This window comes from Neopsephotus bourkii, unplaced genomic scaffold (assembly GCF_033783945.1).
Source record: "Neopsephotus bourkii isolate Nb327-2 ecotype Australia unplaced genomic scaffold, CSIRO-AGI_Nbou_v1 NB_593, whole genome shotgun sequence".
Lineage (NCBI taxonomy): Eukaryota > Metazoa > Chordata > Aves > Psittaciformes > Psittacidae > Neopsephotus > Neopsephotus bourkii.
Genome location: NW_026901094.1, coordinates 638,058 through 657,029, shown reverse-complemented (window position 1 = coordinate 657,029; position 18,972 = coordinate 638,058). Strand labels below are relative to the sequence as shown.

Sequence of the window (18,972 nt, the reverse complement as noted above, 5' to 3'; positions counted from 1 at the left end):
CTTCCCTTCAGATTGTCCATGCTCTCCTGTGACTTCATCTGGCTGTTACTTTAAAAAGGCCTGTGTTTTCTACCACTGGCAGAGTAACCAGCTGCATTATCTCTGCATTACTGAGGTCTGCATTCAGGCAGCAGGAGCCATCCCCCAGCTCAGTGAGAAGTGACAGCAGCTCAGGGAAGAGGGAACCCTCAGGGGTTGGACAGGATCGTGGTGATGGGCACCTTCCCATCCCTGCTGCTCTTTGGCTTATCAAATGCTTCATATGCGTGGCTTCATTTAAGGAAAAAAGATCTGCACTGCAATCTGTGCTCTAATTTGAGGACACCATTTAGTGGTTTTAATTGTGTGACAGTATTTTGGTATTTTCAATACCCGGTAGTAGGTTAATGACTGTTCCTTGAAGAATGGAGTTTATATAACCCAAGTCATTACATAAGGCAGCTGGTTGTGGCCTGAGGAACAGAAGGAAAAACAAATACGTGAGGATGCAAAACCCAGGGCAAGCAAACTCCATGCTGATGACCCTGAGAAGCCTAAACTTAGAAATGTTCCTTGAGTTCTAGCAAGGTGAAACTCACCTTGAGGAAGGCTGAGGGCTTGGAGATAAAGGCACGACACGATAGCCATCAAGCTCTGTGCTACCACGCATTTCCCACGTGGTGGCTATGTGGTTTACATTAAAACAAACAGCAAACAAGCAAGCAGAAAGTTATTCCTGTGCTCTGTTATTTTTCCCAGAGCTCGGAACCATGGCCTGAGGTGGACTGACCCAGTGGGGAAACAAAACCATGGGAAAACCTCAAGCCCAGACCTTAGATCTCAGGCTTGATAGACAGGATGATGCGTGGGGTAGTTTTAGTTCAGTCCCAAAAGTGAGTGGGTCTCCTGCATCCACATCACCCCAGCTATTCTTAGGGTGCTGAGATGTCCCAGGAGGTGGTGGGCAGAGGTGGGAATCATTCCTGGTTCTGATGCCAAAGAAGGGCTGGGCGCCCGCAGCCTTCCTTATGTGTCCCTTTGGGCATCTTCCTTGGGGCAAGCGGGTGCTCGGGCCCTGCCATGAGCAGAAGGGGCAAAGGCTGGAGCTTCCCCCGGTGGGGCCGCGGCTCTCGGAGCGGGCAGCGGCTGTCGGAGGGAGAGCGGCGGCAATCGGGGCTCCGGTGTCCCCGTTCCCCGCAGCCCCGGCTGGGGGGGTCCCGGCGGTGCCCCGGGGCCGGCCCCGGCCGGGAGGAAGGGCGGGGTGAGGATGGCGTGTGGGACTCGAAATGCGGCCAAGCGCCGCTGCCGGGGCTTCTTCGCTGGGGAGAAGCGAGTGTGTGCGGGGCGGGGGGAGCCCCGCACGGGCAGGTCCGCAGCGCCGCCGCCCGCCATGAGCCGCTCCCGGAGCTTCGCCTCCCCGCGTAGGTAAATGCCCGGGGTGGGGAAGGGGCGGCCGGTTCCGTGGGGCTCATCCCCCCCCATCCCCGTGCGGAGCCACTCGAGCCCGGTGCGGGGAGGGGGGGGACCAAGCCGGGGGCTGCCAGCGCGGAGCCGAGCAGCGGGGACACGCAGCCCCGAGCCGGGAATGGGAGGGGGGGTGTGGTGGTGTTGCTGGGTTATTTTTGGGTATCGTTTTTTTGACGTTTGAGGTATTTATTTATTTATTGTATTTTTTTCATTGCACCGATCGGGAGGGGGGTTGATTTCGGCGAAGAGGATGCAATGAGGCTCCCCCGGACTGGGTGATTTTTGCAGCCTGCCTCCTCCTCCTCCTCCCCTAGCCTTCCTCTCCCCCCCCCCCCCCCTCCCCTCTTTCCTCCCCGTTTTTGGCTGGCTCGCTTTCCAGTTGCTGCATGAAGGGCTGTGCTTGTGGCGGTGCCTGCCCGCTCCCGGAGACGTGGCGCACCCCCCTCGGCCGAGGGGAGGCCGGGGCCAAAGAGAAGTGGGGGGGGTTTAGGTGAGGGGGGGGTGGGTGTATTTTTTTTTATGATTATTTTTATTTTTTATCTATCACATCTGTCCTAGACAAATAAAAACATAAAGGGGGCAGGGCGCGGGAGCCCGCGGCATTCCCGGCGCGGGGAACACGCGTGTGTGCGGGGGGCCCCCCGCCGCACCGCAGCGTGCGGGCGCTGAGCGCGATGCGCCCCGGGCTGAGCTCTGCGGAATAGCGCGGCCGCCGCTCGCCGTCCGCGGGCTGGACGGACCCGACCGCTGGCAATTCCCTATTGATGTCCATGAATGCAAACACCATGATTTTCATGATCCTGGGCGCCTCTATCGTTATGGTAAGAGATTTTGCTTATTTCCCTCCCCTCCATCCCTCCTCCTCTTCCCCTCCCCGCACTGTCCCTCAGCCTGTGCACCTCTGTGTGTGTGTGCGCGTGTGCATGTGCCCCATTAAACACCAAAGATTATTTTTCTTTATGACTGCTTCAGTCTTTGGCAATCAAACTCGAGTCAATGTTTTATTCCATCATCCAGAGTTGACCAGATGCCTTGGTTATGGGCTCTTACAGGCAATAGCTTGCTTGATGGACATGAATGCGTTGTTGGACAGATTTCACAATTACATCTTACCGCATCTGAGAGGGGAAGACCGAGTTTGTCACTGCAACTGTGGAAGGTAAGTTCCCTGCATTAGAGCTCCCACCCAGCCCCTTCCCACCCCATCCCATTGGAAAGGCACAGCGAGGTGGTGGCCAGCGGCGGGGTGCTGCTGGCTGGGCTACCATCTTTGCATTCTGGCTGTGTCTCACCTTCCTGCATGAAGGGAGGGGGGGGCTGTGTGGTTTTTCCGGAAGAAGAGTTTTCCGAGGGCCTGGAAGTCCATTTTCCTTTGTGTGCATGTTGTGTATGTGCATCTGGGAGCCCTGGGAAAGTAACTTTCATTTAAACGCTCGTGATTCTGCTGTTGTCGTCACTGGCTGCGTTGCTTCTCGGTGTGTTGGTGGTCCTGGTGTTGCAGTTGGTGGCTTAAATGGAAAGGGGTTTGGAGGCTCTGTGTCCAGGAGGGAACGTTGCTGTCTAGGACAGAGTCACTTTGAGGCTTTGTGATCTTTGATCAGCGTTTAATTCTCCGTGGCTTTCCTGCTGAGAGTTGTGATGGTGCTGGACAGGGGTAGCTGGGCCATGCTTTGTGGAGCATTGAGGCAGCTCAGAGCGCCGGGGTGGACCCTGTGCCAGGAGTGATGCCTTTGCCGGGTGCGAGTTTATGACTGGACAAATACCCACCTCTCCCCACGGCTGTTTGGCACTGCTTCATCCTCCCGAACAGGGTTCACTTCTTGTGTCGTGTGTCAGCGCTGGAGAGCTCAACCGGGCTTTGGCTGCTCTCCTGTTAGAGCCTGGGGACTGAGTGCTGGGGGGTGAATGTCTCTCTTTGCTATGGGACTGCTGTCAGTGACCCCTTCGAGGCCTCACTCCCCTCCTGTGCCTGCTGCTGCCGGAGAGTTTCTTCTCTGTGGGGAAGTAAAGCAGCGTGAGGCTGTGCCAGCCAAAGGACGTGCTGGGGAGCCCTCCCCTGCCACATCCAGCATTCAGAGTGAGCTTTACCCCTCTCCGAGCATCCTCTGGAACCAGCTGCATCCCGTCTCCCTGGTGTCGCATCCCTCTGGTGTCCCTGGTGTGGAAGCAAAGCTGAAATTGGGATGTGTATGGTTTAATGAAGGAAAACTGCTTTGCCCTTCCACTCTGCTTCAGTCACTGATGGTGATTGTTAATGTTCTCCCCATGGTTCCTCCTCAGGTTCCTGTGGCAGAGCAGCAAAGAAGGTACAAGCCTCTAAGGCCAGATGCAGCCAGGCCTGAGGGACTTAGTGAGCAAACCCTCAATCCTGGCTCCTTGGGCTCCTCAGGCACCTTGTGTTGGGGTCAATGGGGAAGACTGTGGGCAAGAAACATCCACAGCATCTTTGGCTTTCTTTTTTGGCAGGGATTGGCTTTTTTTAGGGAACCTTTTGGAGTCTTCTTGATGTTTTTCACTAGTTCAACAGTCTTCCCCTGCCTCTTCAACCAATTTCCCTTTTTGCTTGTCAAAGCCGTGTTCAGTGATAGTGAAAATTGGCTGCTGGTAATAGACTGGTAACACTGGAGTGGCTGAGGTGTGTCGGGTCTCACTGGTGGTGTTGGCAGTGCCCCCTCTGCCCAAGGCTGAGGAGGTGACAGGGACCCTCCTCTCTCCTCTCACTGTATGTCGGTAGAGATGCTGTTGAGCAGGTGAATTAGCCACAGCCCTCTCCCCATAGCTAGATCCTTTCTTAGAAAGAACAAACCAGCTTCCAAATCATCACACAAGGATCTGAGAGAAGGCACAAAGCAGTTTACCACTTGCCTTAGGTGTGTAGAAGCAATGGCTCTTGCCAACAGAAAGAGCATGCCAGTCTCTGCCCCAGGCATCACTCTTGTTGTGCATGAGGATTGGTTTCAACACGTTCATGCTCTGATGGAGAGACCCTTGCACAAAGCATCACTGTGCTGTGGGGCTTGTGTGGCCTCATGCTAAGGTTTGGTGTGAGATCCTCACTGTGAGCTCTGACTGCTGCCCAAGTGCCAGTGTTTTGAGTTCTCTGATTTATAAGGCAGGTGTTGGTGAATGCCTCTTTTGTCAGCAGTCCAAGTGCTCTGGGTGCAGCTCTTGAGTGCACATAGATGAGCCATAAGCAGTGCTGCCTTGCACTAGGCAAGGATGCATCTGGGAGCAGCGGTGCCAGGCATTGATACAGGACTCTTCATTTGCCAATAACCAAAGGGAGTCCTTGGAGGAGGGAACTGGCTGCAGTTCAGTGTGTTGCAGGGAGGAATGGGGAAAATGAGTAAATGGTGCAGAAATGGAAGGAAGAATTGGAATAACAGAAGATTGATGTGCAATAGGCTGAGCTGCTGCGATGACTGCTCTTCCCTCCTGCCCTCGCCGAGGTTGTGATGTCAGTTGCCCCCTCTAATTCATTCAGAAAGGTTTTCCTACTCTCCTATCCTGGTTGTATCTGTCCTGAGGGTACCAGCGTGGACCCCATCCCCAGGAATGGTCTGAGCATCCTGGGCCGCACCGGGATGGCATTGGGCATCCAGTGCACGGCAGGATGTGCTCTGCAGGAGGAATCAGAATCTGCACTGCTGGTGTGAGGGGCTGGGAGCTGTTGCCTTGCTGGTGGTGGCTGTGCACAGCCAGGGCTGACCATGTGTGTCCCAGTCCCCAGTGCTGGGAACATGGGGCTCTGCCTGTCCCAGGACACCATGTCCCATCTCATCCCTGCAAGGCTCTAGGGAAAAGCCCAGCCTTAGCTCTTGGCTGTTCCTGCTGCTCTTTGATGCTGGAGTGCCCCTTCCCAGGCAGAAAACTGCAGGCAGCCCTGGAGTTCTGGCTCCGACCACGGCTGGAAGAGGCCAAAGGCAGATGTGCCCATTAGTGCATCTGTAGCTGGATCTCTTTGGCAATGGGATGGGGGCCTGGCTGTTTCCAGCTCCCTCTCCTCATGTTTTCCTGCCTGTACCTGCTGCCCCCCTAGGAGGGGTGTCTGGGACACAGTGAGCGTCCGTCCGGTGCTGGGCTCTGGTGGGAGCTGGCAGGCAGCAGTGTGAACCGTGCCATGGTGGCTCTGGGCTCGCTAGAATCCCCTGTGTGCATGGACAGCAAGGCACCGTGGTCTGGCTGCTCCTCAAATTGCTCTTCAGGTGCCGCGGAGGCTGTGGCCAGGATAGCTCCTCATGGGCAGTGAGGTCTGTGCCCATTTTTCTCAACACAGGCCTAGCAAGAAGGTCCCAGGACAAGTGGGAGGAAGTGCTGGCTTATGGCATCATTCCTGCCTCTTCCTGAAGCACCCTCTGCCAACCCTTGCCTCACAGACAGGGCCTTGTTTCCTGCAGCTGGGAACATACTTTGTGCTGTTATCATGGTCCTGAGCACTTGGGGTGTGAGTGGGGAGAGTCACTGGGGCAAGACATGTGGGGAAGAAACTCATCCCCATCTTCAGGTCCTGCTGCATCTGAACACTGCTACCCCTGATGTGCACATCCCTGTGGGTCAGGGTCACTGGAGCTCTTTGAGGCTGGACCTTTTCAGGCCCATGATGGGAGAAGGGAGCTGTGGCTGTGCTGGGCCAAGGTTTCAGTGACTGCCTGTGGCTGCAGGGTCCAGACCCCTTGTTTGCCTGGGGGTTATGCTGCTGGAGTTTCATGTCCAAGCCGCCCTTCTGCCCAGTGCAAGCTGTTGGTCGAGGCTGGTGCATGTCTGTGCTCTGATCAGAGCCGCTCTTTTCAGTGTGAGTGAGCCTGGGCTGCGCAGCATTGCCACTGGAGTGGTCCTCCTCCCGGAGCGGAGCCGGATGGTCCTTGAGCTGTGAGTGGGAGCAGATGTGCTCATCCATGCAGGGGGGATATTGCTGCTAGGCTGGACCGGGGCTTTCCCACTGGAGCCAAGGAGGGCAAAGCTGCCAGAAGCCCTGAGGCCAGGAAAAATGCATCCACAGCTGCCTGGTGGGAAGGGGAGCTCGTGTAGTGATGGTGCATGGAGAGAGATCATCAGCAGAGACAGGGCTGGCCCTGGCACCTGGTGCTGACACCCAGCCTGCACAGACATGCTGGTATGACAGGGACTGTTCCTCTCTTAACATCTGCCTTCTCGCTGGAGGAAGAAGGGGTGACAGCCTCATTTACACTCCTGCTGGCTCCTGTTGATGCCGTGCAGGAATGTGCCTGCTGGAGCAGATCCCTGGGGGAGCTTGGCACTCTCTGTCCTCAGCATGTGGAGATAGTCAGGCTGTCCAAATCACGGTGTTGGGGCCTGCTTGCATGCGGGCAGCTCACCCCTCTGGCTGGGGATGTACCTGTTCCCAGGAGAGAGCAGGGGATGGGCGCTGCAGGAGCGTAGCACTGCCCTAGTCCGAATGTCTCTGTCCCAGCCAGTAAAGGGTCCTCTCTGGAAGCAGAGAGCTGGCAGCAGATCAGGAGCTGGGTGATGTCATGCAAAGGAAAAACACCAAAGGGCGTCCGTGGAGGCAGGGTGAGATGGAGAGAACAGATGACACCTGCATGGAGCGAGGGCCGGCCAAAACAGCCAGAGGGGGGCTTGGAAGTCCCGTGTCTGGGAATGGACAGGGAGCTCAGGAGCTCTGGCACGTATTCTCCTTGCCACTGACCTTCTGAGTGACCTTGGCTGAGTCTGTCCTCCCAGGCAGTGTCTCTGACCATGAGCAGGCTTGGAAGGGACTGAGAGGGGTGTCAGCCTTACCTAATGCCAGCACCTTGCAGCAGAGCTGGGGCCTGTCCATCGGAGGGGTGCTTCACACTGTTCCCACTGGGATCTGATCCAGGAGGGAATATCTCAGGACAAGGCTATGCCGGGCCTCTCCAGAGCAACTGGTGCACATGGAGACCCTGCAGTGCCATTTGGCTGAGCGCACAGTGTTGATGTGTGAAGTGGCTGCTCCCTGGGGCTCTGCCCTGATGCTGGCTCACTGGCAGCACCAGTGACCAGGGAGGATGGCTGGGGGTGCTGGAGCTGTGTTGTCTGGTGGCAGCATGGGTTTGGATAACGCTGCTGGCTGGGCCCTGTCCTGGGCTAGCAGCACTGCTGTTGGGGGTACGCAGAGTACAGTTTTGCCCTGTTTCCTCCTTCCCCAAGCACTCCAAACAAGTCATTAAACCTCCTTGTCCCCAGACCCACTGTGGATGTGCTGGGAGCGCTCACTGCCTAGTGCTGGAGACCTCCAGGCCTTTCTTAGCCTTCCAATAGCTGCTCCAGTGCCAAGGGTCCCGGGTCGGTGTTGTCACTCGTGCCACGGTGCCATCCGCACCGGTCTGCGGGCTGGCTCTGCTGGCAGAGCCTGGGAGAGGCTGCTCGGCACGTTCGGAAGAGGCTGCAAGGTCAGACAGGGATGCGGAGCGAGGAGGGCTCTTTGCCTCCCTCTAGCTCCGCTTGCAGCCCTGTGCAGGGCACGCCTGGGGGCTGCCTGTGCCCGGGGGGCAGGGCAGGGTAAGCCCCGTTCCCCCGAGCCCCGCTGCAGGTGCAGGTGGGGATCCGCTCCCTGCCAACGGCAGCGTGAGCCCGGGAGCGGGGGGCCACGGGGCCGGGAGGGAGCCAGAGCATCCGCGGGTGGATGGAGGCAGCGCTGGGCTCTTCGCATCTCCCACGACCGCTCAGCGGCGCTTGTTCTGCAGGCTCGGTGCTGTGCCTTGGCTGCTGCAGCCAGCACTCGCACAAGGTCACTGGAAGGGACAATAGCGCTCGGGGCAGCTCTGTAGGGAAACCTCCCAAGGCTCTGCTCCTCTTGGCACAGAGGTCTCCCCTCTTTGTCACACAGACCGGGAAAGGGGACAGGGATGCTGCAGCTCAAGCACACGTGCACAGACATCACTGTGCTGCCTTTGTCCTGCAGCTTCAGCTTCTCACCTGGGCCTGGACCAGAAAATCCAGCCTCTCCCTTGCTTCAGGCCATCACCCACTCCTGCTTTCGAGGCTGTTTCTGGCCTGAAGAGGGGTTACATTGACTTCCCTACAATTACACCAGCTCCACCACCCCAAGGGTGAGCATCACTGTGAAGTATGGCTCAAAGCCCACAGCTGGTGAAGGGGGGCACATGATTAACCTAGGAGGAATAATTTGTACCCTGGATCTGTTGTGAGCAGCCCGAACAAGCTTGGCCAGCGCAGGAATTAGCCCCCAGGTTACGTGGTACATCTTGTTCTTGTAAAGAAACATGCTCAGGGATGGATTCACCTTTGGAGGACCGCATGTACTTTGTGACAGCTCTGTGCTGTGAACCCCAGAGCCCTCACTGCCACGTCGAGGTCTGGCTGCTGGCTAAGGGCAATGCAAGGATGAAGAAAGGTTTTGTCCTCTCAAAGGCCTTTGGTTGGTGGAACAGGCACTGGCTGGAGGGTTATGGCAGCCCCTGGGTGGCCACGTTCTGAACACAAGGTTTGGCCAAAAGCCTTTAATAGATGTATATCAGAGCGAACAGACACATTTACACCATCATATGATGTATGTCTCATCATACACATGTATATACATCAGCTGTTACAGCTCTCCTGCCAGGATGTGGTCTCCAGCACTGTCTGCCCTCCCTGGAAGTGCCCTGGCATGGGGCTGGGGGTCTCTTGCTGCACCCCCGTTATGCTCAGCATAGAGGTGATGTGTTCCCCCACTGGGTGCAGCCCCCAGAGCCATCCAGGCCACGTTCCAGTTTCCAATTCCCTTGGTGCACACTGGGGACACCGGACCTTTGCGCACTATTAATAACGTGCTGAGATGTGCCCGTGCCTCCGAAACACTCCTGTAACATACCCAAGGGCTTGAGCTGCAGCAGGAAATGGTTGCACCAGCACGTCCAGCTTCCCTGAGCCTTGCTAAAGCCTTTCCAATGAGAACCTGGGGTCAGCATTCCACTGCAGAAGGCACGCAGGGGTCCCAAAAGCTGCCTGGACGGTGGCAGGACAGGGCCTCCAGTGCTTTCCTGGGATGCTTTAGTGACTGGAGGCTCTTCTGTTAAGGAAGTTTGTAGCTGGGATCCAGCTTTGCCTTCTGAGAGCTGGAAAATTCAGTTGCCACTTCCAGAGAGGTCAAAGTTTCCTCTCTCTGCTGAATTTTGCCTTCCAATGAATTGCCTTTGGACTTTGTGGCTCACCATCCAACGAGGGCCGACTCCTTTCTCCCGTAGCACTTCAGGCTGTACAGGCACAGGGATGACACAGGGGTGCTGTGAGGACTGAATTCCTCTTTATGGAACGCTGGAAGCCAATGGTCACTTTGTGTGCCCAGCCTCAGCCCCCGGAATGGGGCCGTGTCTGCCCCATTCCGCTCCAGCCTCTTGATCTAAGTGACCCACAGACCCAGACCCATCGTGCTGTGGAGCCTGGAGAAGGCTCAGGAGGGATCTTAGTGTATATAAGTGCATGAAGGGAGGGTGTAAAGGCAGAGGCAGGCTCTTTGCAGCGGTGCCCAGTGCCAGGACTGGAGGCACAAACCGAAACATGGGAGGGTCAAGCATGGTTTTACTGTGAGGATGCCTAAGCACAGGGGCAGGATGTGCAGAGAGGCTTTGGTCACCCTCCTTGGTGATGTTTAAATGGCATCTGAACGTGGTCCTGGGCACCTGGCCCTGCTTGAGCATGGGTTGGAGCAGGGATCCTTTCCAACCTCAGCCACCCTGTGACTGTATGGAAGCTACAGCCCCAAAACAGGGGCTCCCATCACCAGCCTCTGGGGACAGTTCCCTGTGCATGGGGAGAGAGCCACAGCCACAGAACGAGCGTCAGCCCCTCACTGCTGCCCTCAAGGTGCCATTCAGCCCAGTGGTGACCAGAGGAAGCCAGGAGAGCTGGAGGAGATCCCACTGCAGTGTGCAGAGTCAGCCCGCGCCGGGCAGAGGGACGAGGCAGGGAAGAGGTGACTGTGTCCCTTCCCTCAGTGCCCTGCATCATTTCCATCAGGAAACAGGGTGTGTGGTGGGGAAAACCTCTTGTGATGCATGTGAGGAGAGTGCTATGGCCCGTGGCACCTGCATGTGCGTGTGTGTCTGCACATAGATGGGTGCTACAGGCACATCCCTGCTCCCGAGTACTGGGGGAGGCTTGGCAATGGGAGAACTGGGCTCTCTTCTGGTGCAGACCCTCCATGAAACACCTCATACAGAGGGGGGTCTCACACACGTCCTAGGGACGGGTCTGCCCTGGGTGTGTGGAAGTTGTGCTCTCCCAGCCCCAGTGATGCTCTGCATGGGGAGGCTTTCGCTGGCGCTGAGGGCTGTGATGCAGCGGTCCAGAGGAGATGCATCCGGCTCCTGCTCAGGCGCCTCCTGATCATTTCAGTCTTGTTTTCTGGAGGTGTTTGTGGCCTCAGCCCTTAGGCTCTGTCTGTACTGCAGGAAGCAGAAGGGATTCAGTTATCCCTGGCGGTGATGGGAAGCATGGCACATGGGAGGTATGTGTGAGGCCTTCTCCCCTTCTGCAGAGCTGCTTGGCTGTTCATTAATGGGAGCCCTCCCATTTGTGAATAAGAGCTCCCTTTTTGGGAGCCTCCCTCACAGAGCCTCTGGATTGTTCCCTACCCAAATTCAGTTAAGAAACCCCTGGTTGTAAACCACCAAGGGCCTGCCCTAAGCCTCTGAGATCACTTTGAGATGCCATCAGAGCATCTCCTTCCTGCTGCTGCCCCACTCTGGCGCCTTGTACTGGGGCCTTTGCTGGGTGCAGTGGGGAGCAGTACCAGGCAGCCAGGGGTGGGTTCCCATCCACACCCCATGGCACCACGTTGTCCCCCAGCCCTGCTCTGCTGGGAGCCGGTGCCTCGGGTGCAGGTGGCCTCATTGCTGAGATGAGGGCTGCTTTCAGGAGGTTCCTTGGAGTGGAGCTTTGTTTGTGTAAATATTTGGACGTTCCTGGGGATGATTATGGAGCAACCTGCACCTCATGCATATTCAGAGGCCTCCAGCCATCGCCTCCTCTCCTGCACGTGGGAGCAAGGCTGGGGCCCTGGATGTGGGAGAGATGTGTGTGTAGGTGATGCTGCTATGGGCGATGCTGGGGGAGCCCATGTCAATGTGCCCATGTCACTGTGCAGGCAGTGCTGTCCCCAAAGCAGGCAGTGGGAGGAGGTACAAGGGCTGAGCACAGAGCCTGGGCAGCCTCATGGCTCCGCAGGGAAGGTTAAGAGCCATTTAAAGCAGATGCAGAGGCTCCAGAGCTGCTTGCTTCCAGTTCTGCTTTGCATCATGCATCCCCGTCATCTGGGATCCTCCTATCCCCCATGTTCAGCCCACACGGACCTGCCTTCCTTTTTCTACCCTACAACTCCCCCACTCCATCCCTGCCATTTAACTGCTCTTCCCAAGTTAACCCGGGTCTTTCAAGCAGTTCAGCATCATCACAAGCTCGATCTCCATCACCTCATTGCACAAATGAACCCAGTGGAGACTTCTGGCTGCTCCTGTGCTGGGATTTCTTGCTGTCCATCTGCTACAGGCAATAACTGCTGCCTGTTGCTTGACAAGGGTAAGGGACCCACATCCCATCTCTGCCAGTTGCTCCCTGAGGATGGGTTCAAGGCATGCTTTTGGGTGCTACCTCCATGGCTGTAAATATGTTCTGCTTTAATGTAGAATCCCAGACTGGTTTGGGGTGGAAGGGGCCTTAAAGCTCATCCAGCTCCAATCCATTGCCATGAGCAGGGACCCCTTCCACTGGAGCAGCTTGCTCCAAGCCCCTGTGTCCTTGAGCACTGCCAGGGATGGGGCAGCCACAGCTTCTCTGGGCACCCTGTGCCAGCGCCTCAGCACCCTCACAGGGAAGAGCTTCTGCCTAAGAGCTCCCCTGTTTCAGTTTGAACCCAGTCCCTGATGAAGATCCCTCTCCAGCATCCCTACATGTGAAACAGTAGGTGAAAGTATGTGAAATAAATAACATGTGGACAATGTGATTCTTGTTTTACCCTGAGGGATGGGCCACGAAGCAAAGCAGCATCCCCTGGGGCAGCACCATGCAGTCACCAGCATGGGCAGTGCTGCAGGGAGGACTTCTCTCGCTCCTGTGAGGCACCACGTTCCGATGGCACTTGGTGTGCTCACAGGAGCAGAGCGTTCCTGACCTCTGCCTGTGGATGTGAAAGCCTTTGTGCCCTTTACATCTCTGGGCAGTGACAGCTCCGGCCTCACGCTGCCTGCCCTTCATGTTACTTCCCATTCCACAGCTGATGGGCTTGGGCACAGCGATGTGTCCGGAATGTGGCACGAGTCCCAGCCGTGATTTCAGGTTTCTGTACTTCTCTACCTCACTCTTTGCCAATTCCTCTGCTGATTTAAGCCCCCAAAAGCCCCTCTGCTCGCAGGGATGCTGGTAGGAACTCGAAGGAATGGTGTTAAAGCAGCCCCTGCTGCTGGACGGGCAAACTCTGCTCTTCTCCGCTGACGCTTTTCCCTCTTTCTGTTCCCTGCAACAGGCATCATGTCCATTATGTTATCCCATACGACGGGGATCAGTCAGTGGTGGACTCCTCGGAGAATTACTTTGTGACTGACAATGTAACCAAGCAAGAGATTGATCTGATGCTGGGACTTTTGCTGGGCTTTTGTATAAGCTGGTTTCTGGTGTGGATGGATGGGGTTCTCCATTACGCAGTGCGAGCCTGGAGAACCAGCCGACGGTATGGTAAGTGCATCCCTGTGGGCTCCCTTCTCCTCCCTCAATCCCTTGCCCTGTCCGCTGAGGCTGGTGGAAAGGGAGGAGGTGGTCTTGTTCCATGGGGATTTTCCTGAGCAGCCACAGCCCAGCCTTCTTTATCCAAGCAGGAATATATCCATGGATAGAGTGAGATCCTCGCCTCGAGGGCTGTGCTTTGGGAAGTGTGAAGCTTGTGTTGGTGCAAAGGGGGGTTTGCTGGAAACCAGCATCAGCAGGTTGGCAGATGGTGGCTGTGTGTGTCTGCACATGTGGGCAGGGTAGTTTCAGGCCAGACAAAACTTCCCTGAAGTGCGGATTTTTCCATGCATAGGATTTGCAGCCAGGCACATCCTTATGGAGTGCAGCCTCTGGTTGCTTGTATAAACTGGGAACAATGTGCTGGCAATGACAGACACGGCTGTGTTGTGGCAGGAACACATCAACTGAGGTTTTCCCATCCTCTCTGCTGTTCCAGATGTGTCTTCTTTTAAGTAGTGGCATCAGCCTGGGTGTTACTGTGCTAACATAGAGTGTTAGCTGTACTGGTTAGCCTTTGGACCAGTTAGTTGAACTAAGATCCTGGGAATGACCAACAGATGCTCCTTCAGCGGCCCTCTCTGCCCTCTTTGCTCCCTTAGCCTCAGCATCCCAGGGACTTCAATCGTTATAGGGGGAAAAAGACAGAAAAACTATTGAAATAGCAAATTACTTATAATTCCATAAGAGCTTACCTGCAAATCTCAGCCTCTGACTCTGACGGATGGCGTCTGTCAAAGTGCAACTCAGAGGAAAAGGAGAGCAAGCAAGAGAAAGATGAATCTGTAGGAAATTCTCATTATGGAAGGGGACAATCTCTTTCTAAAAACCCAGCTCAAAACGCTATTAATTCCTCATTAGTCTTCCCAAATCCCCAGCAGCTTGAGCAGCCCCTGAAGCGGGGCTCTCTTGAGGCTGCGCTGCTGTCGTGGCCCAAGCAGAAGGCCAATTGCCAGGCTTCCCAGTGAGATCTAAGGTGTCGGAGCCAATCTTGAGGCTGTGACACCCGGTTGGCACCAGACCACCCGTGGCTGCGACCTCATCCCCCTCATGAAGTCAGTAGGGCCTTGGGTGAGATGCTACGGTGATGCTGCTCCTAAAGGCACTAAATGCCTTTCCTTATGGCTACATCCATGCTGTCACCCTCTGACCTCCCTTCTTGTGTATGGATACTGCATAGACTTTTAGTTTTAATAATTAATGGTAATGCTAGTAATTAATTTAGTAGTTAAGATGAATGATCTTTTTTGCTTTCTCCCTGTGCATGCATATTCTAAGGGTTTAAGAAGGGGTTGGCCAGCACGCCGCGCAGATACATCTTACACAAAGAGAACGCAGTTTTACTTTGCACCCAGCTTTTTCCTCCCTTCACAACCCCATTGGCAGTGCCCCTGCCATGATGCAGAAGGCTGACACCCCTTCTGCCCTGAGACATTGTCTCTGAGTGCTGTTTTAGGGGTGTTGCACCAGCCACATGGGCCCAGTCGGCTCTTAAACCAGGTTGGTTGTTCCACAGCCATGTGTTTGCACTGTCCCCAGCTCTGTTGCCCTCACAATCAAACATGTGGCAGAGGAGACCCTGGAAGCCCTCCTCATCTGACCTGATGGTGAGGTTTCCAGTGGGACATGATGTTTTTTCCCAGTAAGGGTTTTTAAGGTACATTTCACTAAAGACAGGCTGAAAAATCACTGGGGAATGTCAAGCTTAATAATGAACCTTGAGCATTTAGGTATTGCCTGTTCATTCAGATCAACTCCATAAATCCAGCCGTTTTAAAGGCAATAAGCAGGAAGGGTAACTACTTCTTTGTTGAACAAGTACCTAAGCCAAGATTTCCCTTTAAAGCAAGAAATGATGCTGTGAGTGTGAGAGCTCGGGGTAGGGGGAGTGCAGAGCACTGTGCTGGTACAGGATGGAGAGCCCTCCCTGAAAGATGCGAGTAGCGCTCAGCAATGACTCAATGTCACGTTGTGGCCTCATCAGCTTGAATTTTGGTGTGTTCCAATAACCTATAGCTCCTTCCTGATGGAAGAGATGGCTTAAAATAGAAAACATTCCACAGAAACTCGGATGTCAGGTTGTACCTCATGGTAACTGCAGTGCTGGTCGGAGCAATCACATATCACCTCATGCTAGTTGAAATAGTTCAACTTTACACAATCTATTGCTCTTTGGGACTTGCAAATGCTCCTCTGTGGGTGCATTCCTGGGTGGAATGACCCAAAGCCCTCATGGCACTGAATGGCAGCTGAAACATTGCTATAGGGAAGGGTTTGGAGGCTGAGAGCTGACACAGGCTGTGGGACAGGCTGTTGTGTGAAACTGGCCCGTGTTTCAGAGGGCAGAAGCAAAGAGGAACAGGGATGCTGCTACGTGTGCAGCGTGGTCCCCAGAGCTGCTCCCTGCTTGCTACAGCGGGGAGCAGCCATCACTGTGAGGTTACTGCCTCTGCTGAACCTTGTTCTTGCTGCCAGCCTGGCACAGAGCATGAGTGAGGCACAACGGGGGCTGGAGAACAGGGCTCAACACAACGGGTTGGCTCCTACCACGAGTAAGAAGCTGGGGTTTGCCTCTTCCAGCTCCCACCCTCCCTGTCCTGATGGGGCTCTTGAAACAAGCTGCTCCTTGTGTTCTGCCTGCTCAGGGCCACATCTGAGGTGTGGATGTGGTTGTGTTCAGGGCTCCAGCCAAGGCATAAAGCCTGCTGGAGAAAAGGGCCTTGCCGTTCCCATCATCCTCATCTCCCTTCTTTCTGCCTTCCAGACAATTCCTGGTCTTGGATTCCCAAATTTTGTAACTTAAAGGAGTTCAGGAAACGTCACCACAGGCAGTACGAGGAGGCCACCGGGAACATGGTGCACATCAAACAGAAGCTGTACCACAACGGGCACCCCAGCCCACGGCACCTCTGAGGAACGCCTTCCCCTCCAGAGACTGCAGCGAGCTTTTGAAGAGGACTTTGCTCTTTTGGCAGGGGAACCAGCTACAGGTTTGCTCCTCTGTGGAAGCCAGCTGAGAACACGGTTCTACTCATCCACCCCGTGTGTCCCCGGGGCACACCAGGATGCACAACTAAGCCGGTCCTGGATGCTACGCAGCCAAGACATTGCACTGTGTTCCACGTTTTATTGTCAGACTTGTGTACATATGTAAAAAGCAAACAGACACAAAAGAGAAAAGAGATTTGCATTATACTGTCAGCCCCCTTTTCCTGCCAGTCACGGCTGTCCTGCACATCCAGCTACCCGACAAGGAATGTTGGCTGAGGGTATGGAGCTGGGACAACATGGAGAAGATGCAGAGTTTCTCATCCAGGAGCTTGAGTCCCCCTGTTCCTTTGGTCCTTCAGCTTGGTTTTGCTCTGCTCTGTTCCTTCCCTTGACTAGAATGGCTTGGCTGGGCCCAGGTTTGGAAGGGGACTGCTGCCCGCTGGTTGTGGAGGCACAGCATCCCTGTTGCTTTGGTTCCTGGTATGGGGCGTTGTTGGGGGGGGAAGGAAGTCCTGGGAGTGTATAACTGATCTGTTGTTTGCATTGCTGTACACTGAAACCTGCCTTAAGCAAGCCAAGACATCTCAGTACCAGGGGAACAGCACTGTAAGGGATCGGTCTGTCTAATGGGGCTGGTGCTGCCTGGTTTCCACCACTTTTATACTGGTGGCACCTGGCTGATGCCACTGCTGTTGTTCTTCACCAGTGCTGCAGAGGAGATGCTCCTGATGGGGGGGAGAAGTGTATTGAGTTGAACAATGTTGGATCTGACTCACACCCTGACCATACCCCTCTGCTCCATAAACCACCACCCACCCCTTGCCTGGAGGAAAGGAGCTGCTCTCCCCTCTGCTTCGAGGGTGAGCCCGAGGCCCGGGTTCGTACCACCCTAGGAATGAGGATAGAGAGGGTCCTGTTACCAGTCTTCACTCTTCCTGCACATGAACAGCCACCTTCTTCTTGTGTTCCTGCTCCAAGCTGAAATAACCTCAGCACCAGGGTGGGCTTGGCTTGAGGAACACAGAGAGATGTGGGCCTGGAGCTAAACTCATCCACAGAGCCCGTAATGGGTGGAATCAAAGAGCGAGGATGCTCTAACGTGGTTTTGCCTTTGCTTCCCCTGGTCACAGCTTAGGTGTGGGTTTCAAGGTAGCTCTCCAGTGTCTGAAACCAACCTCAACAGCCGGAGACCTCCTTCACTTGCAGTAAGAGTTGGCTGAATGTGTTGCTAAAGCCCATGTGCACCAAGACAACGGGGTGGTATCTGATTCCTGTAGCAGTCCTGTTCTGCTGGGGGACAGAAGCAATGCCCCAGCCTGCATTGCTTTGGCACAGGCTGGGCAGCAGGCAGCAGTATCCCTGCTAACTGAAGTGGGAAGAGAGGGATTTCATGGAGAGGAATAAGGGAGGGAGATGCTAGCCCCAAATATTGAAGGTGGTAGCCCTGCATCCCAATCATTTCTCCTTCATTCATCATTCTGTATTGAGTGGGCTTGTGTTTAAATGGGGAAAACATCCAGAACAAAGGGATGAGGAATACTACCAGATGCTGCTGTTTTCTTCTATGGATTCCTTGAATCTGTCAGTGGCCTCCTATTGTTTGATTGCTCTCCTGCTCTAGCAACTGGCCTTAGCTGAGCTATCATTAAATACGAGATTTCCAAGGTTAAGTCTGATCCATACTGGAACTGCAGAAGAACAGGAGGCTCTGGAATAGCGGGAAGAACATCTGGTGTGATATTCCCATTGTTCAGAACAGATTGGATTTAACCTGCTGTGCCTGCAGCTATTACCCTCTCTCTTGGTTGCACGTAGTCAGAAAATCAACCAAAACACCCTCTCGGTGCAATTGGGTTTACTGGGAGTAATTCCCTCGTCCTGCAGTCAAAGGAACCAGAGATACCCTCATAGGGCAAGGTTGTCCCAGCACTAAACCAATGGGATTAATCCTGGGGAACTGAACAGGGCTTTGAGTCTCATCCTGGATAAATAAGGGGAAAGTTGCTTCCTGTGCAGTAAGGTCAGGTCCTATTCCTGACCCGAAGGATCTGGTGCATCTTCTGTGCAGGAAGGATGTCAAGCAGATTCCTGGTGTGAGGTGCCCTAGGACACTGCTGTAGGTGTGACCCTCATCAGAGATCAGAATATGCCTGTTGCTGGGGTGGGATAACCTGACACACCAAATAAGGCTGCAGTATTCAAGGCCAGGTTGGATGGGGCTTGGAGCAACCTGCTCTGGGGGAAGGTGTTGGGGTTGGATGGGCTTTATTTAACCCAAACCAGTGATTGTATGAGCTCTCCCTGCACAGGGGCAGCCCAGGTCCCATGTGTTATTTCACCCATGGTGGTGTGCAGGAGACTGTTCCCAACAGCCAAGTGTCTGCCAATGGCTTCTCCATGGGGAGCAAAGCCCATGGAGCAGTTGTGTTGGGTACAGCAGAGCCAGGACCAGCACCGCATCCTGCTCTCTCTCTGCTTCACATCAGCACTGCTGCCCCTACCCCATCCTGCTCGAGGTGTGAGCCTCTCTGACGTGTGGCCTCTTGTTCCTGTGTCCAAGTGAGGTTGCTCCTGTTGCTCGCAGCGCGGTTGTCTGTAGTCTGCCGTCTTCTCCTGTGCATGCGTGTTCGTTTTGCTTCTGTCTGGTCGTGGGGGTGTTCTCTCCTTGTTTAATTGTCTGAGATGTTCTCGTGCCGACTCGTTTGTTGTTCTCCTGCCTCTGATCCAGTCTTCACACACAGTCAAAGAGAAACAACAACAGCAACAACAGCAACCCCCGAACCCAGCAGCAACCCCAGACAAGCAGGGTTC

General features: G+C 54.9%; 1 protein-coding gene across 6 annotated transcripts; it reads left to right on the top strand.

Annotated features, from left to right (window-relative positions):
* The first annotated feature begins 1,256 nt into the window (after window positions 1-1,256).
* Window positions 1,257-18,242, top strand: TMEM240 (transmembrane protein 240). Of its 6 annotated transcripts, none has more exons than XM_061351528.1 (5): window positions 1,257-1,404; window positions 1,674-1,721; window positions 2,499-2,605; window positions 12,914-13,122; window positions 15,935-18,242. In XM_061351528.1, exons 3-5 carry the CDS (start codon window positions 2,514-2,516, stop codon window positions 16,081-16,083), a joined length of 450 nt encoding a protein of 149 aa, XP_061207512.1. In that variant the 5' UTR covers window positions 1,257-1,404; window positions 1,674-1,721; window positions 2,499-2,513; the 3' UTR covers window positions 16,084-18,242. The 6 variants fall into 6 exon arrangements, with proteins under 6 accessions (XP_061207512.1, XP_061207513.1, XP_061207510.1 ...); XM_061351526.1 differs by lacking the exon at window positions 1,674-1,721 and adding an exon at window positions 2,005-2,267 and having other exon boundaries at window positions 1,279-1,400; XM_061351525.1 differs by lacking the exon at window positions 1,674-1,721 and adding an exon at window positions 2,005-2,267 and having other exon boundaries at window positions 1,279-1,404.
* Window positions 18,243-18,972: the final 730 nt, after the last annotated feature.